Source organism: Salvia splendens, chromosome 17 (genome assembly GCF_004379255.2).
Source record: "Salvia splendens isolate huo1 chromosome 17, SspV2, whole genome shotgun sequence".
NCBI lineage: Eukaryota > Viridiplantae > Streptophyta > Magnoliopsida > Lamiales > Lamiaceae > Salvia > Salvia splendens.
The window spans coordinates 10,197,783-10,217,383 of NC_056048.1; the positions used below are offsets into that span (position 1 = coordinate 10,197,783).

The 19,601-nt window shown below is 36.1% G+C and overlaps 3 protein-coding genes across 4 annotated transcripts; 1 reads left to right on the forward strand and 2 right to left on the reverse strand.

The window, feature by feature from the left end:
* Positions 1-727: 727 nt before the first annotated feature.
* Positions 728-3,239, forward strand: LOC121773826 (TPR repeat-containing thioredoxin TTL1-like). The gene is made up of 5 exons (XM_042170744.1): positions 728-1,520; positions 1,595-2,297; positions 2,372-2,582; positions 2,662-2,762; positions 2,864-3,239. The coding sequence occupies exons 1-5, from the start codon at positions 790-792 to the stop codon at positions 3,017-3,019; spliced, it is 1,902 nt and encodes a 633-aa protein (XP_042026678.1). The 5' UTR covers positions 728-789; the 3' UTR covers positions 3,020-3,239.
* A 3,470-nt stretch (positions 3,240-6,709) lies between these two features.
* LOC121773565 (PLAT domain-containing protein 3-like) lies at positions 6,710-7,738 on the reverse strand. Its single transcript, XM_042170451.1, has 2 exons — positions 7,629-7,738; positions 6,710-7,245 (listed from the first exon to the last, which is right to left on the reverse strand). Exons 1-2 carry the CDS (start codon positions 7,686-7,688, stop codon positions 6,829-6,831), a joined length of 477 nt encoding a protein of 158 aa, XP_042026385.1. The 5' UTR covers positions 7,689-7,738; the 3' UTR covers positions 6,710-6,828.
* A 1,887-nt stretch (positions 7,739-9,625) lies between these two features.
* LOC121773266 (PLAT domain-containing protein 3-like) lies at positions 9,626-11,035 on the reverse strand. 2 transcript variants are annotated; one of them, XM_042170079.1, is made up of 2 exons: positions 10,920-11,035; positions 9,626-10,220 (listed from the first exon to the last, which is right to left on the reverse strand). In XM_042170079.1, exons 1-2 carry the CDS (start codon positions 10,980-10,982, stop codon positions 9,753-9,755), a joined length of 531 nt encoding a protein of 176 aa, XP_042026013.1. In that variant the 5' UTR covers positions 10,983-11,035; the 3' UTR covers positions 9,626-9,752. The 2 variants fall into 2 exon arrangements, with proteins under 2 accessions (XP_042026013.1, XP_042026012.1); XM_042170078.1 differs by having other exon boundaries at positions 9,626-10,223; positions 10,920-11,021.
* Positions 11,036-19,601: the final 8,566 nt, after the last annotated feature.

Here is a 19,601-nt window from a genome sequence, read left to right on the forward strand (position 1 = left end):
CGTTAAATCCTTGTAATATGATCAATATGCCATCAAATATGTAGTATTTGTATTTGACTCAATTTTGTAATGCAATGATTTGTTTGAATTTAGCAAGTCAAACTTGATATACAACTTCCATTTGGTTAACAGCTGTTAGTAAGGCCTTTTATATATACTTGTGTTGATGAATCACACATATTAATAGACGTGAACTCCTGCTCTGAAACACTAGCATACCAACCAACGATCCCTCTTTCCTTTCTGTTTCTTGTACGTATTATTTAATTCATGTCAAATAATTTTATGTCAAGAAAACATATATGCCTTGTCATGCCAAGAGGCAGCATGTCTAGTTGTCTACTATCCTTCTTTTATAATTACTTGTATTTCATTTTAGCTAAATAAAGCAGCGGATTAAAATAAGAAATCCAATTCCTCATTCACTATCTTTTTGGTAATAAATCTAGAGACTCTCATCCCTTCCACGACCGAGTCTTAAGGAGTCCTCTTTTTGGTCCCAAAAAAATATGCATCATTTCACAAGAAGATAAAGAAGAAGTATCTCTGTATACACATTTCTCTCTTTTCCTTTTACCTCCTCATTATCTCGGATGCCATTGTCTCCTTTAGAGAGAGAGGGTGAGAGAGGACAAGACCTTTGACTGCATACCTTTTGTTTGTGTATGCAATCAAATAACATTCTCCTCTAATCCCTCTCTCTCTAACCCCCCCCCCCCCCCTCAAATCATGCACATCAACCACAATCATTTCCATTCTTCCTAATTTTCTCATCCAACATTCTTGATCATGGGAGACAACAACACTCCAGCTCCTAAACAATCCGGCTGCGGCCTCTTCCACCTCGTCTTCGGCCGCCGCAACATCCAGACAACGCGCCGCTCCGTCTCCACCAGCTCCCTCCCGGCTACCGCCCCCACCACCCGCTTCCCCAGCACCACCGGACCCAACGATCAAAATCCCGCCAAACGCCACCTCATTTCTCCGGCAGCTAAAAAAACCAATGCCGCCGCCACCGCCACCAAACCCTACGCGAAAAAGGCCATGCATGCCGGGCCGGGCTTCGGGCTTTCAGGTGAGCTCGACACCATGATCAACGACTACCAACGGGCCTCCCGGCCCGCGCTATACGGCAACCTCGGCAACCTCCGGCAGGCAGCCGCGCCGGAGACCCACCAGCCGAGCCTGAAGTACGCCACGAGCGTGATGGGCAACGTCGTGGCAAAGCCCAAAACGAAGCCCGTGTCGCTGTGCCGGGCCATATCAACCCGAATGGACCCGGAGGAGCTGAAAATGCTCGGCAACGAAGACTACCGCAACGGCAGGTTCGCCGAAGCCCTGGCTCTGTACGAGGCCGCCATATCCATCGACCCGGAGAAGGCCTCGTACCGGAGCAACAAGAGCGCGGCCCTCGTCGCCCTCGGGAAGCTTCTAGAAGCAGCCCTCGAGTGCCGCGAGGCCATCCGCATCGATCCTTTCTACCAACGCGCTCACAACAGACTTGCCCTTGTTCTCCTCAGGTTGTTGTTTTTGTCAATTGCAATCAATTAAATTTAAATGATTGCATTAATTAACTAAAATCCATTTTTAACAGATTGGGAGAGGCAGAGAGGGCTCTGTTCCACTTCAAGCAGGCCGGTTCCGACGCTGACCCCGACGCCATCGCCAGAGCTAAGCAGGTTTTGATCCATTTGAATAAATGCGGCGAGGCGAAGATCCACAGAGATTGGATCACGCTTTTGAAGGAATCAGTTCTCGCTGTCGACGCCGGCGCCGACTCTGCGCCTTCGATATTCGGATTGAGAGCTGAGGCGTTGCTGAAGATGAACAAGCATGAAGAAGCCATTGAAACAATGGGGAAAAGCCCTGATTTCGACGTCGATCTCTGCACCAAATTCTTCGGCCCCGTTGGGAGCTCGAGCTTGCTGGTATTCCAATCTCAGGTCTACTTAGCTGCTGGCAGGTTTGATGAAGGTGTGGCGGCAGCGCAAGCAGCGGCGAAGCTGGACCCGAGGAGTAAGGAGGCGGTGGCGGTGGCAAAGAAGGCGAGGGCGGTGGCAGCAGCGAGGGTGAATGGCAACGAGCTCTTCAAGGGGGCGAGGTATTCTGAGGCGTGCATTGCGTATGGCGAGGGGCTGAGCCACGATCCGCACAATGCAGTCCTGTTGTGCAACAGGGCTGCGTGCAGATCGAAGCTCGGGCAGTTCCAGAAGGCCATAGAGGACTGCAACGCGGCCCTCAGGGTCCGCCCGTCCTACACCAAGGCTAGGCTGAGGCGGGCCGATTGCTATGCCAAGGTTTGTGATTGATTGGTGGCTTTCTTTTTTGTAATGAAACAGAGGTGTTGTGAATATTTGTGTGGTTTTTGCAGATTGGGAAATGGGCGGCATGTGTGGAGGATTGCGAGGCGTTGTTGAGGGAGAATCCGGAGGATGAGGAGATCGGGAGGATGATGAGGGAGGCGGAGGCGAAGCTGAGGAAGGGAGGCGGGAGGCAGGACTTGAACGGGGCAGGCGGGGACGCTGCTGGCTTGGCTGTGGTGGTGAGCAATGAGCATTTTAGAGATTTTGTGGCTTCTTCTGGTGAGATTTTCATTAGGCTTTATTAAGATTGGCTTGATTTTCTTGAATTTTTTGAATAATTTTGTTTTGTTGTGTTTAGGTACTTGTGTTGTTTTGTTCTCTACCAAGACAGCAGATTCAAGAATCTTGCAAGTTGTGGAGCAGCTCTATCAGAGATATCCATCTGTGAAGTTTCTCAAGGTTTGTATAAAGATTTTTCGGGTTTTGATGCTTTCTCGATCGTCTTTGTTTGCAACGTTGATGGATTCTGATCATGAACGACGCCGATAATGTGGTTGTAGGTGGACTTGGAGGATCACCCTTCCTTGGCGAAATCGGAGGGGGTGAACTCATTCCCGGCCTTCATAATATACACGAATGGAACGAGGGCTAGTCAGATCGCAGGGGACAAGTTTGATTTGTTAGAGACATCGATCAAAGGTTGCATAAGATCGTGATCATCTACACAAACACGGACAAATTTGAGATCAATGGGAGGAAAATTGATGCTTTTTTAGTAGGAAATACCACAGAAAGATTGATCTTTTAGGACAAAACAATGAACCATAGGATGTGAAGTGAAAGAAACATTTGCTTCTCATCATTTCTTGATTTCTTGTAATGATGCATTTGTGTTTGTCTAGAGAAACAGAAAAAGGGACACCATTCTTAAACCAATCTTTGAAGAAATTCTTTTCTTTTTTCTTAAGAAAAAGATGTTTTGAAAGTTCGAATATGAGTGGAAGTTTCCTTTCCCTCCAATTTCTTGAATGAGATTATGATAATTGTTGTTTAATTTTGCTTAATCAATCATTAGTGGGATTGAAGGGCCTACTAATTATGGTTGTTAGGGTGCGTAACAGCTATACTTGGGTCAATTAGAAATTTAGAACATAGTAACTTTAAGTGAAAAAAAGTCGGTAACTAATAAAATCATTTTTTCACTTAAGCATGTCTCTGATTAATAACCTAATTAATCGCGATTTCCTGTTGCTGATTATTATAAATTACTACTATGTGAAGATTTAGTTCTAGAAGAGTCATGATTGCCGACTTTTTATTTGGGTTAAAAGTAGGGCCTCATAGTTTGGTTAATTAATTTATGATATTGGCATGTAAATTCCTAATTCTTTTTTACATTTTTATTTTGCAATACTAATATTAGCTAGAATCCACCTATAAATAATTGTTTTAAATTTACTGCCAATCAAGATTTTTGTTCTAATAATGTACTCCCTCAGTCCACCATTAAATGTCTCATTTTCCTTTTTCGTTCGTCCGCCAATAAATATTTCATTTCAGTTTTACTATATTTTGTAAGTAGATCATACATTCAACCAAGTCATTTCACTCATATTTTATTATAAAATTAATATATACTAACTTTTTTACCCACTTTACTACATAAAATCAAATAATTTCGTAAAACCCGTACCGGTCAAATATGTGACATTTAATCATGGACGGAGAGAGTAATTTAATATATACCTCTTAATTCAACAAATGCAATTTATAAAATTTAATGGGATTTTTTTATAAAAGGGAAATTCAAAATGCTCGGGGATGCCCGTCCCACTGAAGATGACTCACTTTCCTTTTTAATTTGTCTCATCCAAAATGACTCATTACTAAAAATAGTAACCCCTTTATCGCTACTTTATTCATTATCTCTTACTTTATTCTCTCTACCTAATAAGCAAAATAAAATGCTTAAAATCACGTGCCGTCCAAGGAATGGGTCATCTTCCTTGGGACGGAGAGAGTATATAATACAATGTTGTTTTATTATCTAAAACATGATGTTGTTTTGATTAACATTTGATAGTACCGTGTAATTAAATCATCAAGTTATATTAGCGTAAAAATCTTGATTGATTATAAAATTTGAACAAATTAATAGTTTAATTACAAAATAGAATAAATCAATATTTTTAAAATTAATGATTCACTTAGAAATAATGCAGGGAATTAAGAACGGATATAGTTTGATAATATGAGGATATTATTGATAAGAAATGACATGCATGCTATACACTTGATTGTAAATTTAATTGGATGTTAACAAATGATAGTCACGTAAAATATAGAGGAACGAATATCTATTAGTGATAATAAATGATATGCGCATATCATTTAAAATTCAAATGTGGTTGGTTTAAAACATGCGCTTCGCAGCCCAAACATCTTTCTTACAATGATAGACTAATTACCATATGAACCTGAGGTGGTTGAGATCCAAATCACGCCCTTGTCTTTGTTATACTTAATATTTAACAGTTTAGCTAACTATACACAAATAATTTGAATACAATAAACGAAATAGTTGATACGTTTTGTCATCTTGGCGTCTTCTGTTTTGCTTTGCTTGGTCAATCCCATTGCTCTTTGATATAATTATAGTGTATCGATGTATTAAAGGATGGAAATATGAATTATAAATTAGAGCATCCACAATAATGACGTACTAGCCATAGATTAGCCAAAAACTCTTACATCATCATGGACTTCCCACAGCCTAGCCATAGGCTTAACCAAACAACAGCCCGGCAATAGGCTAGCCAACGCCCTAGCCTAGCAAATAAATTGACAAATACGATTAATTCATTTTAATTGTTCGTGTTTATCAAATATTAAAAAAATGAAGTGTAATGAGTTGTAAATATAGAGTATAAATAAAAAAAAATAAAAAAAATTAGATTAGTCCGCGCCCAACCTCTCATCCGTCGTGTTACTGGGTAGTGTTGTGAAGTCGGTGATCCGCTATCTTGGTTCTGGACTCTTTGTGTATTTCCGGTGAACCGTAGGGTTGATAGTTATGCGAAGTAACGGTCCGCTAACGACAACGTTCTGTTACTATGGATGGTTTCCAGCGGACTGCTTGATTGCGTTGTGCGAACTTAGCTGCCCGCTGATAACGTTCTGTTTGAGCTCTTTCAGACCATTTCACTGTGAAACTCAATGGAATGATCAAACAATCAATTTATAGGAATATAGACCAAAACATATTAAAATCGCGCAATACTCAATCAAATCAAATCAAGTCTAACCCCTAAATATATGTAATGACATACCTGCATACAGGTAGATGGCCATTTTAAACTTTAATTCTATTTTGTCCTTAAAAATACTACCTCCCTCCATAATAAAAGTCACATTTTGTCATTTCATTCCGTCCCACAATAATAGTCACATTTCATTTTTATCATAAATGGTAAGTAGACCCCCACATTTCACCAACTTATTACACTCACATTTTATTATAAAACTAATATATATATAAGTGGGACGACCCATATATAGTCCATTAACTTATTCAACCCACTTTTTCTTTATATTTCTTAAAACTCGTGCCCACACCAAATGTTACTCTTATTATGAGACGAAGGTAGTAGAATATATTTATTTCCATTTTGGTTCGTCCCTTAAAATTAGAACCTTTTGTTTTAGACCATTTTTTTCTCTCTAATAAGGTTGATCATATTCTCCACTAAAATACGTTGATCACTTTTTATTTCTATGTCTTCTTAACTGAAAAAAAAAGTTGGATTACCGATAGATGACAATCCCTCAGTAATTACCAACATATTATTGACAAAAACAGTGTTACCGACGGAGTGCCCGTAGTACACAGTAAAAAAAATTACTAGCGTGTGTAAATGACCAACTAAATTTGTTGTCAATAGCACTATTTATCAATGGAAAAATAGAAATTACTGACGGAAATTTCCGTTGGTAAAACTGTTGTTTTTGTAGACATCGTATTTTTATCAATTGTACACTAAAACTTGTGTCGTTTTAAAAGTTTGTACAAGACGAAGGTAGTATTCCTTATTCATAGTAAAGTTTAGTAGCAGTATTAGTATAGTTTTTTTTGTTTGTTTAACACTTGTAGCCGTATATTTTCTATTTTTATTATACTTTTAATATTTCTCTCATTTTTTACCCAAGTAATTAACTGATTTTCGATGATATTTATTACTTCACTCTGCAATTTTTATCTTTTAATTTTTAAATATTTGCATATGTAATTGAATAAACATTTGTGAACCTTCATACTATTAATAGCAGATACTAGTAACGCTTTTCTAACAATGTCAGCTCTTTCTAAGTTGACTTTGCTCTAATTGACAACCACCCTACAATCAATATGAATACTTGAGCACATCCAACTTTATTGATTATTAAGATAAATAAAATCGCATAATGGATTATGCAAAAACTCCACAACCTTATTAAAACTTACTCCTCAAATTAAGTACGAGTAATATCAGCTCCTCAAACTACCAGATTCACTCGCACACTCATCTTGAAGAATGAGCGCTGATCCCTTGTTGTAATCGAGCCACTTTTTCACCACAAAATGCTTTTGGGAACACGATTTTCCAAGTGCTACAGAGCTTATTTCAATAAAGTCGCAATACCAATCATCATAACCGCTTATCACGATTATTAGGCTGCATATGGGCCCACGTAAACATGGGCCTTTCACAGAGAAGAGGTCCGTTTCTCCGGCCTTAAAGTAGTTGTGGGTTGAGCCCATTAAACCCCAATCTTTGAGGTTGCCGATTGAGAGTTCATCTTTGTAGTTGTCGCCGATGAAGATGCTTACGTTAGCAGTAGTGCCGGCCGACGGAGTATCCGCGGTTTGCACATAGATGGTGTAGATACAGTCCGACGAATTCGCCTGAATGGAGAATTTGGATACTCAATAAACGGACTATTATTTTTTTTTTATAGACAAATAAACATATATTTAAAGGCCGTGTCACGGTAGACTTGAAACATTAAAAGAGCAAACCATTTTTTATTTTAGTATATGTGAATTTAATGGAATTATAAATCGATCTATAGTCTTTAGTTTTAACTTATTTTTCTTATGATTTATATCATACTACAAAACTCCCAAAACTAATCTCATACTGTTAATTAGAAAAAAAATATTGTTATACATATAAATAAAAATATATTTAACACGGGGCAACATTATTTTATGCATAAAAACTCATTGACTAATGCAAGTTAAGAGAAAAAATCTTTAAAAAAAAACATAAAATAAAAGAGACTTACATTCGTGTAGATGATGAAGGATAGGATGAGGAAATTAAAGATGAGATATTTGGTATCCATGTTTCTTTCTGTTTTGCGCAACTCTTGGAGTATATATAATAATTAGATATGTCCCCTGTAACTATACTCACCAAAATTTGAAAATATTTAGATTGAAAATGAACCAGAAACGTCGCATTCTATATAGATAATATAGATAAGGTAGTCCACATATTAACTATTAAAAAATTCTTATGTTTCATTTTGTTGAAGGATACATATAACAGCTCCAATTTTAGTTTTAAGTCCGAACTTAGTTTTCAACCGTTAAGTATGCTTTGCAATATTTTTGTATTATTATGTAAAACCTTATTTAAAATGAGATGAAATTATTTTGCCATATAATTGGCCTTTCGTTATTGATGATTTATTCAAAGAAATAATATTGATTGTATAAACAAGTCCTCATTATACAGTGTAGACTGAACGATAGACTTCTGTTTATTCTAAGTCATCGTCTATGGGGAAAATTGCACCATACATACAAAATGCTTCATTATTGTTTCAAATTAATACAAAAAATTTTAAGTTAATATCTATCATACAAAATGTTTTGTCACTGTTACAAACTAATATATTTTCCTTAATTGATTAACACCGTTAACTAATCTGTTTATATCTTCATTTTAAATTCTTCATTCATGAGAAATACTTTGAATCCCTTCTTTAAAGACAAACATAAAAATAAAATTCAAACACAGCCACAATATTTTTCAACCAAACATAAATTCCCACACTAAAACATCATTCATCACTCAAGAACTAAAATAAATAAAAATATTCCTAAGAGATAGTTCATCTTCTTGAGTATAAAATGTAAAAGACCCGTAGAGGTTCCTCTTCTTAGTTTCCATCCAAAAACTAAAAAATTCCTAATTGGAAGTTCATATTCCTAAATTTACATCCAAGAACTAAAATAACTTGATTGAAAACACATGCAAAAGTGTCAAAGACTTGAGTAGAAGTGTAAAAGATGAGAATTGTAAATAAAAATTCCTATATTTCAATAGTGGTTCTCGACATGTAGAACTAAATTTCTATGTTTCAACATAGCAAAAGTGAAAATTTTCTATGCTTCAAAATAAGAAGTTTACCTGGAGAAGTTCAAGAATTTTTTTGAAGCGAACAATTCTTGGAAGTATACTTAGTGATGGTTCATCTTCTTAAGGGTAACCCTATTTCTTTTGTTATTTTACTTGAATGAAACAGAATAGTAACAGTGTTAATCAATTAAGGAAAATGTATTAGTTTGTAACAGTAACAAAACATTTTGTATGATATATGTTAACTTGAAACTTTTTGTATTAATTTGATACATTAATGAAACATTTTGTATGTATGGTGCTATTTCCCCTCGTCTATATAAAAACGATGAACAATACAACTATATATAGAGCATGTTCTCATTTTATTCTGTGTACGTGCTTTCTATTTTGATTTATTTTGTGAATTACAAACTCGTAATTTCGCGAATTATTGTATGTTTCTACACTTGTATGGGTATGGTAATGGTATGCTATATGAGGTAAATCCCTAATAAATACACAGATGTTGTAACCATGTGTTGATGTTCATTTTAGTACTGTGAGGCAAATAATGGAGTGCCTGATATTTAAATATTGGGCCATGTGAAAAAAGATAATACGTCATTTGTTTTTGAAAAATATCAACATTTAATTGAATATGAATTTCATTGCATAATTGGTAAATTAAAAGAAAAGTGGAGAAATAATAATGGAAGTAGTGTAAGTGGAAAGTTAGATCCACATTATTAGTGCTATAATTGAATTTTTAAAATTAGAAAATTCATTCTTTCCATGAAGTGAACGAACAAAAAGGGAAATAGTTCATATTTTTTCAGAGAAAGAGAGAGGATCGTTATTACCGAATTATAAACCGCAAATGAAAATTGATAGGGTTTACACATCACCTATCTCATACATTGAAGAGCTAGTACCGATCAAAAATCGTACAAGTTCACTTATTCCATACACCTAATTATTGTGACATAATAATCACAATACGAGCCAAACAAAGTAACAATAGGCCCTAAAGGAACCACAACAACTTTAATCACGGGCCCTACTACTTAGAGGTCACCATGGACAAACGTAAGCCCTTTTCCTCTGGCCGAGCATCACGGGCCGAGCCTGAGCACACGTCCATGGCCGCGGTGAGCTTATAAGGTGGCTCGTCTTTAGCCAACCACTGCTCCACTGCGAAATTCTGTTGGGAACACGGGCTATGGAGCCCGAACGCACTCACTTTCACAAACTCACAATACCAACCGGCATACGGGCCGGACCCATCCGAAGTAAGGTTCAATCCGCAAATCGGGCCTGTGAGGCACAGGCCTTTCCCGCCAAAGATGTTGAGCTCGCCAGTCTCGAAGTAGTTAAATCCTGGGCCCATGAGGCCCCAGTCCTCGAGATTGGGGATCTCGAGTTGGGCCCCCAAAGCGTCGGATAGGGTGAGGCCTATTATGGAGTGGGTTCCGGCCCTTTTGACAGAGCCTGTTTGCACGTATATGCCATACACACATTCTTCATCTGCCTGCTTTTTTTTATAAGAAATTTGCAATTGAATACCAAATTTAATCCGAGTTAAGAAATTTGGATCCATAAAAAGTTGAATGCATGCTATAACAATTGCTACATTACATCGAAAAATTAGAGCAAAAATTAAAATATACTCCCTCCGTCCCTGAAAGTTTGTCTCATTTTCTATTACCGTCCATCCCACAAAATTTGTCTCATTTCACTTTTTACTATTTTTAGTAGTGGACCTCATATTTCACTAACTCATTACTACTCACATTTTATTATAAAATTAACATATAAAAGTAGGACACACATTCTTCTAACTTTTTTAACTCATTTTTCATTACATTTTTTAAAACTCGTGTCGGGTCATAGTGGGACCTTATTTGGGGGACGGAGGGAGTACACTACAAAAAGTTGGATTACCAATATCTCGGTAATTACCGATGGAAAATAGTGTTATCAACGTATTATTAACAGAAATTCCGACGGAAAGCCCATAGTCCACAGCTAAAATTTTTCTACGGACATGTAAATTATTGGTGGAGATTCACTGTTTACCAACGGAAAAATGAGAATTATCGATTGAAATTTCTGGTAAAATTTGTTTTTTTAATGATATTTCAAGAAGTTAACGAAACCTGACCTTAAATAACACATAAACTGTTACGAAACTATAAAGATAGTTAGTATAAAGAGGCTGCTTACATACACTTGAGTAGATGAAGGAGGAGAAAAGGATGAGGAGATTGAAGCTGAGATATTTCAGACCCATAATTTTCTTGAAATTCGCTCTTTTGTGTCAATTATTGAGGTGTGTGTTACAATGCTCATCTCCATCCATATAAATACAAAAAATTGCAACGTGGTGCAATTATTTTCTAATTTGTCAGTTTTGGTCATTTTTCCTGTTGAGGAGAAGGTTAGGAAACACGTGGTTTTATCTCTACCTACATATCACTGCCGCACCTAAAGCATTTACTACCATGTATAGGGGAAATAAAGTTTCAAGGATTTTGATCAAACTTTTATTGTTTGTTAGATATGTGACTTTCGAAAAGAGCATTTTCTTAAATCATTTAGGAATTAGAACCTATATTGTGTACAGAGAATTAAAATAAAATCCACTTGAAAATATGGCAATGCAAACTAAAAAGTCACACAGCAAAAAAAAGCTCAAACTTATAATAACAAAGTACAAAAATATTGTTATACATATAAATAAAAATATATTTAACACGGGGCAACATTATTTTATGACTAATGCAAGTTAAGAGAAAAAATCTTTAAAAAAAACATAAAATAAAAGCGACTTACATTCGTGTAGATGATGAAGGATAGGATGAGGAAAATAAAGATGAGATGTTTGGTTTGGTATCCATGTTTCTTCCTGTTTTGCGCAACTCTTGGATTATATAATAACTAGTGTCACCCCGTGCATCGCTTAATATATTTTCTTTCAAATTGTCATATATAATATCAAATTATTATGCATCATAAATATGAAATGAAAATTCATATATTATTAATAATCTATAAATATTAATTTAAATCTTTTAAATATAAAGACAAAACCGGCAAACATACATAAACAGCGGCGTTAGTAATCATACTTAACGGTTTAATTTGGTCAAAATCAGGATAAAAAACGTTGACCGTTAAAATTTGCCGGAAAAATTAGTTTTGTAAAGATTGTGATCCGAGTTGAAATGTTTGGGATTTTTAATAATCAAACATACCGAACTTCTCATGTCTATATAAATTCTTGGATTCAAATAATGTTTAGGAATATAACAATGATCTTCCCCTTAACATCGAAATAAAGACTTAGTCCTCATTTCTTCGTATTTATGCATTTACTGAAATTTCTGTAAAAGTAAAACTAATTTTTCTTAAGTCATACGGACTAATAGCCTCAAATCTCCAAACTCTCACCATATGATTAATGTTTACTTTTCCAAACCAAGAGGTTGTGGATTCCTATTGATGTGTGGAATTATTACTTTACGAAGCTTCCTCAAGGCAAATTTTTTTTACATACGCATATATGCAATTTTGTTTAAAACAATTATTAAAGATTGTACTAGTGAGACACTTCCTAGTCGAGCTTCATTTCATTGCAATATAGTGACCCTGTACTATAAAAACCTAAACCCTGAAACCTAAATTCTAAACCCTTAACTTTAAAATATACTCATCCAAGCCTCCTAGCTCAACTGGTTGAGAAGGGAAGCAAGGATATGGCGCCATCCAGGAGGTCCTGAGTTCGAATCCTGGATGGCGCATCCTGGGATTAATTTCCCTGTGGGCTCAAGGCTTGTTGCCTTGGGACTTTACAAGCGTGCAGGCCTGGACCTGTCTCAGGGTAGTCAACTTACATGCCCGGGACCCGCCTGAGGGTAGTCAACTTACGAGCTAAGAGGAGGCTAGTAAGGACGTGACCACGAGGGGCTGGGACCCGCCTAAGGGTAGTCAACTTACGAGCCAAGAGGAGGCTAGTAAGGACGTGACCACGAGGGGCTGGGACCCGCCTGAGGGTAGTCAACTTACGAGCCAAGAGGAGGCTAGTAAGGACGTGACCACGAGGGGCTGGGGTGGGCTAGTTCGAACGTGACCACGAGGGGCTGGAAGAGGCTGGTTCGCTTGCCAATGTATCTCGAACTCCGATGTGTGTGTGTGTGTGTGTAAAAAAAAAACAACTTGTATTGAAATAAAAAAAAAACTTTAAAATATACTCATCATGACCAACAAATGAACTAAATATCAATAAAAATCTCCCTCCGTCCTAGTTCAATTTTACTTTGTTGATCACTTATTCTATTTTGGGGGTTTTAGATCTATATTCAATACCTTAGACTAAGTCGGCCTACTTGATAATCCTTACTGGTAGTAGAGGTTTTTTTTACCTAAAGCTTGGCTGTGAATTGTAACTGAAGAATTGTCTTAAATAAATTGAACATCATCAATTTTAATGTTTAAAATCCTCAACTTTGTAGCATATGAAATGTAAAATAATTAAGATATTGTTTATCAAAAACTATAATTTAAGATTGCACTGGTGAGAGTGAGACACTTCCTAGTCGAGCTTCATTTCACTGCAATATAGTGACCATATACTATAAAAACCTAAACCTTGAAACCTAAATTCTAAACCCTTAACTTTAATATATGCTCATCATGACCAACAAATGAACCAAATAGCAATAAAAATCTCCCTCCGGCACAGTTCAATTTTACCTTGTTGATCACTTATTTTATTTTGGGGGTTTTAGATCTGTATTAAATACCTACATGATAATCCTTACTGGTAGTAGAGTTTTTTTAACTAAAGCTTGGCTGTAAATTTGTAACTGGAGAATTGTCTTAAATAAATTGACTATCATCAATTTTAATGTTTAAGATTTGATATGCCAATAGCATCTATGTTATTTTCCTTTAAAACCTTTTTATTGTTTTCAATTTTTTATTAAAGTATTCATAATGTTAAAAAGTAAGCATCATGTAGATTATATTTTTCTTATGTCCATTTATTAAAGAAATATACTTTTAATTTAGTCGATGCAATTATGGACAAAAGTTATAAAAACGCAATGTTTTGACTTGCATTTTTTTATTCTTTTCTTTTTTCATATCTTGATTATAGTGTATAGTATTTATTAAAAAATAGAAGTATATTAATATTTACAAAAAAGGAAAATTAGAAATAGAAAATATAAAAATTGGAGTATGAAATAATGCTATTTTGAAGAAAACAGTTATCCATCACAAGCCAATACTAACAAAAATGATTTAATTTTAATTAATTCATAAACAAATAAAAATACAAAAACTATATATTGTGTTGTTAAAAACTCGACCAAGACTTTTAATAAGTGTTCCAAAATTATTGCTCTTTATAACTAAAATTTATCAGTACCAGTTAGTTTATTTTTATTTGAGTGAAATATTATTTCAAAAATTGCTTATTTAATACACATTGTATAACATTTTATTATTTTTAGATTTTTTTGTCAATCATTCTTGACCTTGCAAGCAATTCAAGTTTATAAATAATTTTTAATTATATAGTAATAGATTTTTATATTGTTTAAAATACACAATTATATAGTAATAGATTCTTATAAGGATAGATAAAAGAAAAAGTATGCTAAATTAAAAACTATTATATTCCATTTTTGAGTTAAAATAAGGATAATTTAATTAAAAACAATAGATTTGGGTTAATTATGATTTCATATTACGATTTACAACTATTATATATTTTGTCAATGTAATTAATAAATTGTACAGTATTAGTATATTAAAATTAAAAATTCTCCATCTTACATGTGTTAAATACCGAATATTTTCTTTAATACTGGAATATTTGCACTTAAAAATTTATGGATTATATGGATTGTGGAATGCAGCAGCTCTAAAATTCACCACAATATATAAAAAAAATGCATTCCATTTTCTTTCTCTTACTTCATTTATTATTAAATCATAGTATTTATTTGACGCCATAAATAACCATAAATAACCATGAAAATTCAAAAAGAAATTGAACAATAAATTGCCAATCAATCAACAATATACCCATTAAATAGATTAATTTATCTAAATTTCAAACTACAAATTAAATGATAGTTAATCTCATAAATTAATTAAGATTAATCTCATTAATTGTCAATCAATCAAATATTAACAGCCACCAAATCTGAATCATTTATTTATTCAATGGCTCGAAATATACTACATAGAGATATAAACGACATTGATAGGGCTGTAATAAATAAATAATGAAAAAATCGCTACCAAATCTGAATCGTTTAATATGTACTTTTTAAATAAATACATAAAAATTTAAATATTAAAAAGGAAGAAAAATATGGTAAAAACGTGTATCATAAATCGTAATTATCAAGGTGGCTCATATTAAAGGCCCACTTTAATCTAGTAAAGTTTAAATAAACATAGTGTTACTAATATTTACCATAATGCGCTGATTATTATTCTTCACTCCCCTTTTACACCGCCCTCTTCACTCATTCATGGAAGATGAGCGTTGCTTCTCACCATACAATCGCGTGCTTTTTTCGTTGTTGATTTTCAATGGAGATTTTTCGGTTAGTAGGTAGTTACTTGGATGTTGTTAGGGGCGCCTCCATCCTCTTCATGCTTCATCTTCTGGTAAGCACTCCATCTTCTTCAGAGTAGCGTCGATATTCATTGTTCTCCAACGACGCTTTATAGAATATTCACTGTCAACTCGTCAGGAATTTTAGTGCGATAGCGGAGGTGGCTCAGAGAATGAGAAATAAGTATATACATGCCCGTTTATATATGATTGGGTGGTGTTATGAATGAATCTAATTAAAAGACTCTTTGTTTCAAATTCTCAACTCTTTATTTTAGTATTTATTGTTATAATTGAAAACGGCTGAATTGAATAAATAATTTTAAATTAATAGACAAGTGTAACTACTCTCATTTTTTATTTCATATTATTACATTCAATGACTTTGAACATTTTATAATCATGTACACTAAATTCTTCAATATTCATCACATTTAATTAATAGTGTAACTGTCAAGGCAAAAATTATTTTAAAGCTTCATGGCCTGTAGCTACAAAATTTGGAAGGCAACGTCTATATTATAGTAGTTGTTATTCTTAAATGGCAAGATTATGACATCAGAAATTATAGCTTTAAGCTTAAATGCTTATTCCATAAATACCCCTAAAACTTTTATTATTATTCAATAAATACCCCAAAACTACTCATTTATATATGTATAGATTAGATATGTTCCCTGTAACTATACTCACCAAAATTTGAAAATATTGAGATTGAAAATGAACCAGAAACGTCGCATAGATAATATAGATTTTTGTCAAAAGGTAGTCCACATATTAACTATTAAAAAATTCTTATGTTTCATTTTGTTGAAGGATACATATAACAGCTCCAATTTTAGTTTTAAGTCCGAACTTAGTTTTCGACCGTTAAGTATTGCTTTGGCATATTTTGTAGTATTATGTAAAACCTTATTTAAAATGAGATGAAATTATTTTGTCATATAATTGGCCTTTCGTTATTGATGATTTATTCAAAGAAATAATATAGATTGTATAAACAAGTCTTTATTATACAGTGAAAGGATATGGGCTAGATTAGATTAATATGGATTAAATAATTATAGTTGGGCTACAATTATAATAGTCCATAAGCCCAACAATCATGGAACCCTAGTGACTCACCATCTATATAAGTCGTATTCTAGGCCTTGGTTACTGGTCAGTATAATGTGCATAATTGGTATATATTCTGCAAAACAGTTGCCAAAGTGTGCAGGGAAGTGTTCTAGCCAGTAGGCAAAGCTTCGGATACTTCAGACGAAAAGGGCGTCAGGATGTTGTTATCCTGACCAATATGCATGCCAAAAAGGCTCGAGATGGAGAAAAAGGATAGCTGGGAAGATCAGCAGCAAGCAAGGGGGCAAAAGAGTCATTTCATGTTCGAAGTCTACCCTAAAAATCAAGGGAGGCCTCCCTATAAAAGGAAGCCACTTGGAGAGAGAATGATCATCAATTAGTTAGTTAACTCCTACGCTTACTTAGCAATCTCTCTTCGGTAGATCACTCCTTCAGCATTACCGTTCGTAATTCTCGTTCCTCGCCACAGCCATGGTCACTTGAAGATCATCAGTTCGCCGGAGTTCCATTCTCTCGTTCCAATCAGCGTGTCTCGCAGTGTCAACAGTTTCATCGCCCGGAGTGGTAAACAATCTTTATTTGCTTTCTTAGTTAATCGCATTCTGTTTTCTTAGGATTAGACTTGTTGCATTTTAAATATTTGCTTACTTTGAAGTATTAGTTGTGATCCAAACGTTTTATTGAGTATGAAATTGTTTCCCAGCATCGGTTCATGTTTAATTTCGCTTCTTTCTACCTAGATAGCTTAGATCTATCTGTTACGGTAATTTCCAGTGTGGATTCGCATGTTTTAACTTCTGTAGTTAATATCTCTAAGTTTGCAAGTCTAGATAGTTGTTAGATTTTAGATCTGAATTAGATAAGTGTGAAAACCCAGTTTACGTGATTTCTGCCACCCTGCATGTTGACCAGTAAGCATAATTGCAGTTTCGTTAGTTTAATCTTTTGATTTGGAGTTTAGATTGTAGATCTATTTTTTGTGAAGTTGTTAATCTGCATTTTCTCGTTCATGGAACCTGAGTTGTTTGATTTGTGTTCAGACTTGTTGGAGAAGACAATGTCCACATCCAAATTTGGGACCACATTTACTTTTTAGTTACTTTTTGCTTTTGTCCTTTACTTTTCCTTACTTTTCAGCTGTTACTTTTCAGACCTGTAGGCTAGTCACCTAACTACCTCTGTTCCTCTGATATTCTGTTTAACCTTTTATAGTAAACTAGTACTTTCCATATACTTCCTGAAAACCATGTTCCCCACTTTCCACGTACACAGCCGCCTGTCCAACACCTTTCCCACCTCCTAGTCAGTAGAGTACCACCTTAAATTCCAGCCTAGATAAGTCTCAACCCAAAGCGTGGTAGCTAACCAAACCTTTCCAGAATATCACCACAATTCCCAAAACGCATTCATCTCTGTGGGATTCGACCCCTACCTTCACTATACTACCCAGTAGAAGAGGGTTGAGGAATTATTGATACCAGGTTCAGGTTTAGCAGGGACTTCCATACTGATCAGTAGGATACACCCTTTGCTTGAAACGACACCTGCACAAACCTGCTCTTTCAAATGGCGCCGTTGCCGGGGATGAATGGCGTTATTTATTGTTACTGTGTGTGATACTTTGGCGTATATATTGTGGATAATTTTTCTCTTTCTTTTTATTTCAGTTTATGAGAAGCAGTTCGGCTCCTGACCAGTGGAGACCGAAGATCCTTCAGCGAGGATCTATACTCGTAACCACTCGATCCGGCCTGTCGACGGCTTTGTCTGACTTAGGTTCGAGTAGTGACGAGGAGCAATACACCATAGAAGGACCAATACCGGAAGAGATACCAAGGATAGAGGGAAACCCGAGAAGGATGGCCGCTCAAGGAGAAGAAGATCCTGAGATCGGGACGCTGAACGCACATACCGAGGGAGAACCACCTCAAGCCATAGTTGTGACCCCAGGGCAAACTGCCTGTGATGTGAAGCCTCATGTGATCGTAATTCTGCCTACATACTGCGGGAAGAGTTACGAAGGGCCGTATGAGTTCCTGCATGAGTTTTGTAAAATTTGTAGGGCACAGAGAAGGCCAGCATGAGCGACTGAGGATGATTATAGACTGAAGGCCTTGCCGTTCGTACTGAAAGGAGAGGCTAACTCCTGGTTCATACACCTGCCCCCCGACTCCATTGAGAGTTGGGCTGATTTCAAGTCAGTATTCCTAGGCGAGTTTTTCCCGTCATCCAAGACAAGCGCACTGAAAAGGGAAATAACTAGTGTGAAGCAAGGGTACAATGAACCTTTGAGCGATTATTGGGCGAGGTATATGGGCCTTTTAGATGCATGTCCCAATCATCGCATGGCGGACATTGAGATACATCATACCTTCTATGAGGAGATGAACATAACAACCAAGGACCTGGACAATTCGTTGTCGGGAGGAAGCTTCACGCAGCTACGGGTCAGCGAAGCGAAGAGGGTCCTAAGGAAACTACTGAGTGCGAAGAAAGAGTATGACCATTCAAGGGATGGATACAACCGAGAAAGGGTTGCAAGTGCCTCGTCTACTGACCAGGAGCAGAAGCTTGAACAGAAGATGGATTTGAAGATGGATGAGCTGAAGAAGTCACTCTTGAGCGCAATCGAGAAGAATACACCGCCGACTTCCCCAGTTGGGAACTACAAAGGTGCAGAACAGGGAAACCAAGAACCGAGCTATGATCAGCCAAACGACTCGGTCAGTATGGAACAGGCTAATGCTGCCGGGTATTTTAACTCAAATGGGAATTGGATTCAGGGGAGACAACGGGACGCACCATGGAGGGATCACCCAAATTTTTGATGGGGAGATGGGAACCAAAATCAAAACCAAGGTCAAGGTCAGAACCAATATCACCCCCACTCGAACCCAAACCCCAACCGTGGGCCAGCAAACCCGGACCATCAGTTCAACTGGTCAGGAAGGAACCAACAATCCCAAAACCAAAACCCACAACACCAAAATCCAAACCCTGTCTACATACCACCCCACCAGAGAAACTTCCAAAATTACCAAAATAAGCCGAATCAAGCACCCCAACACCATCAGAACCAAAATCATTTCCAAAACCAGAACCAGAACCAATATCACCAAGACCAGTATAACCAATACCCACCTAACCAGAACCAGCAAAACTTCCAAAATTTCCAGCCCAACCAAAGTTCCCAGT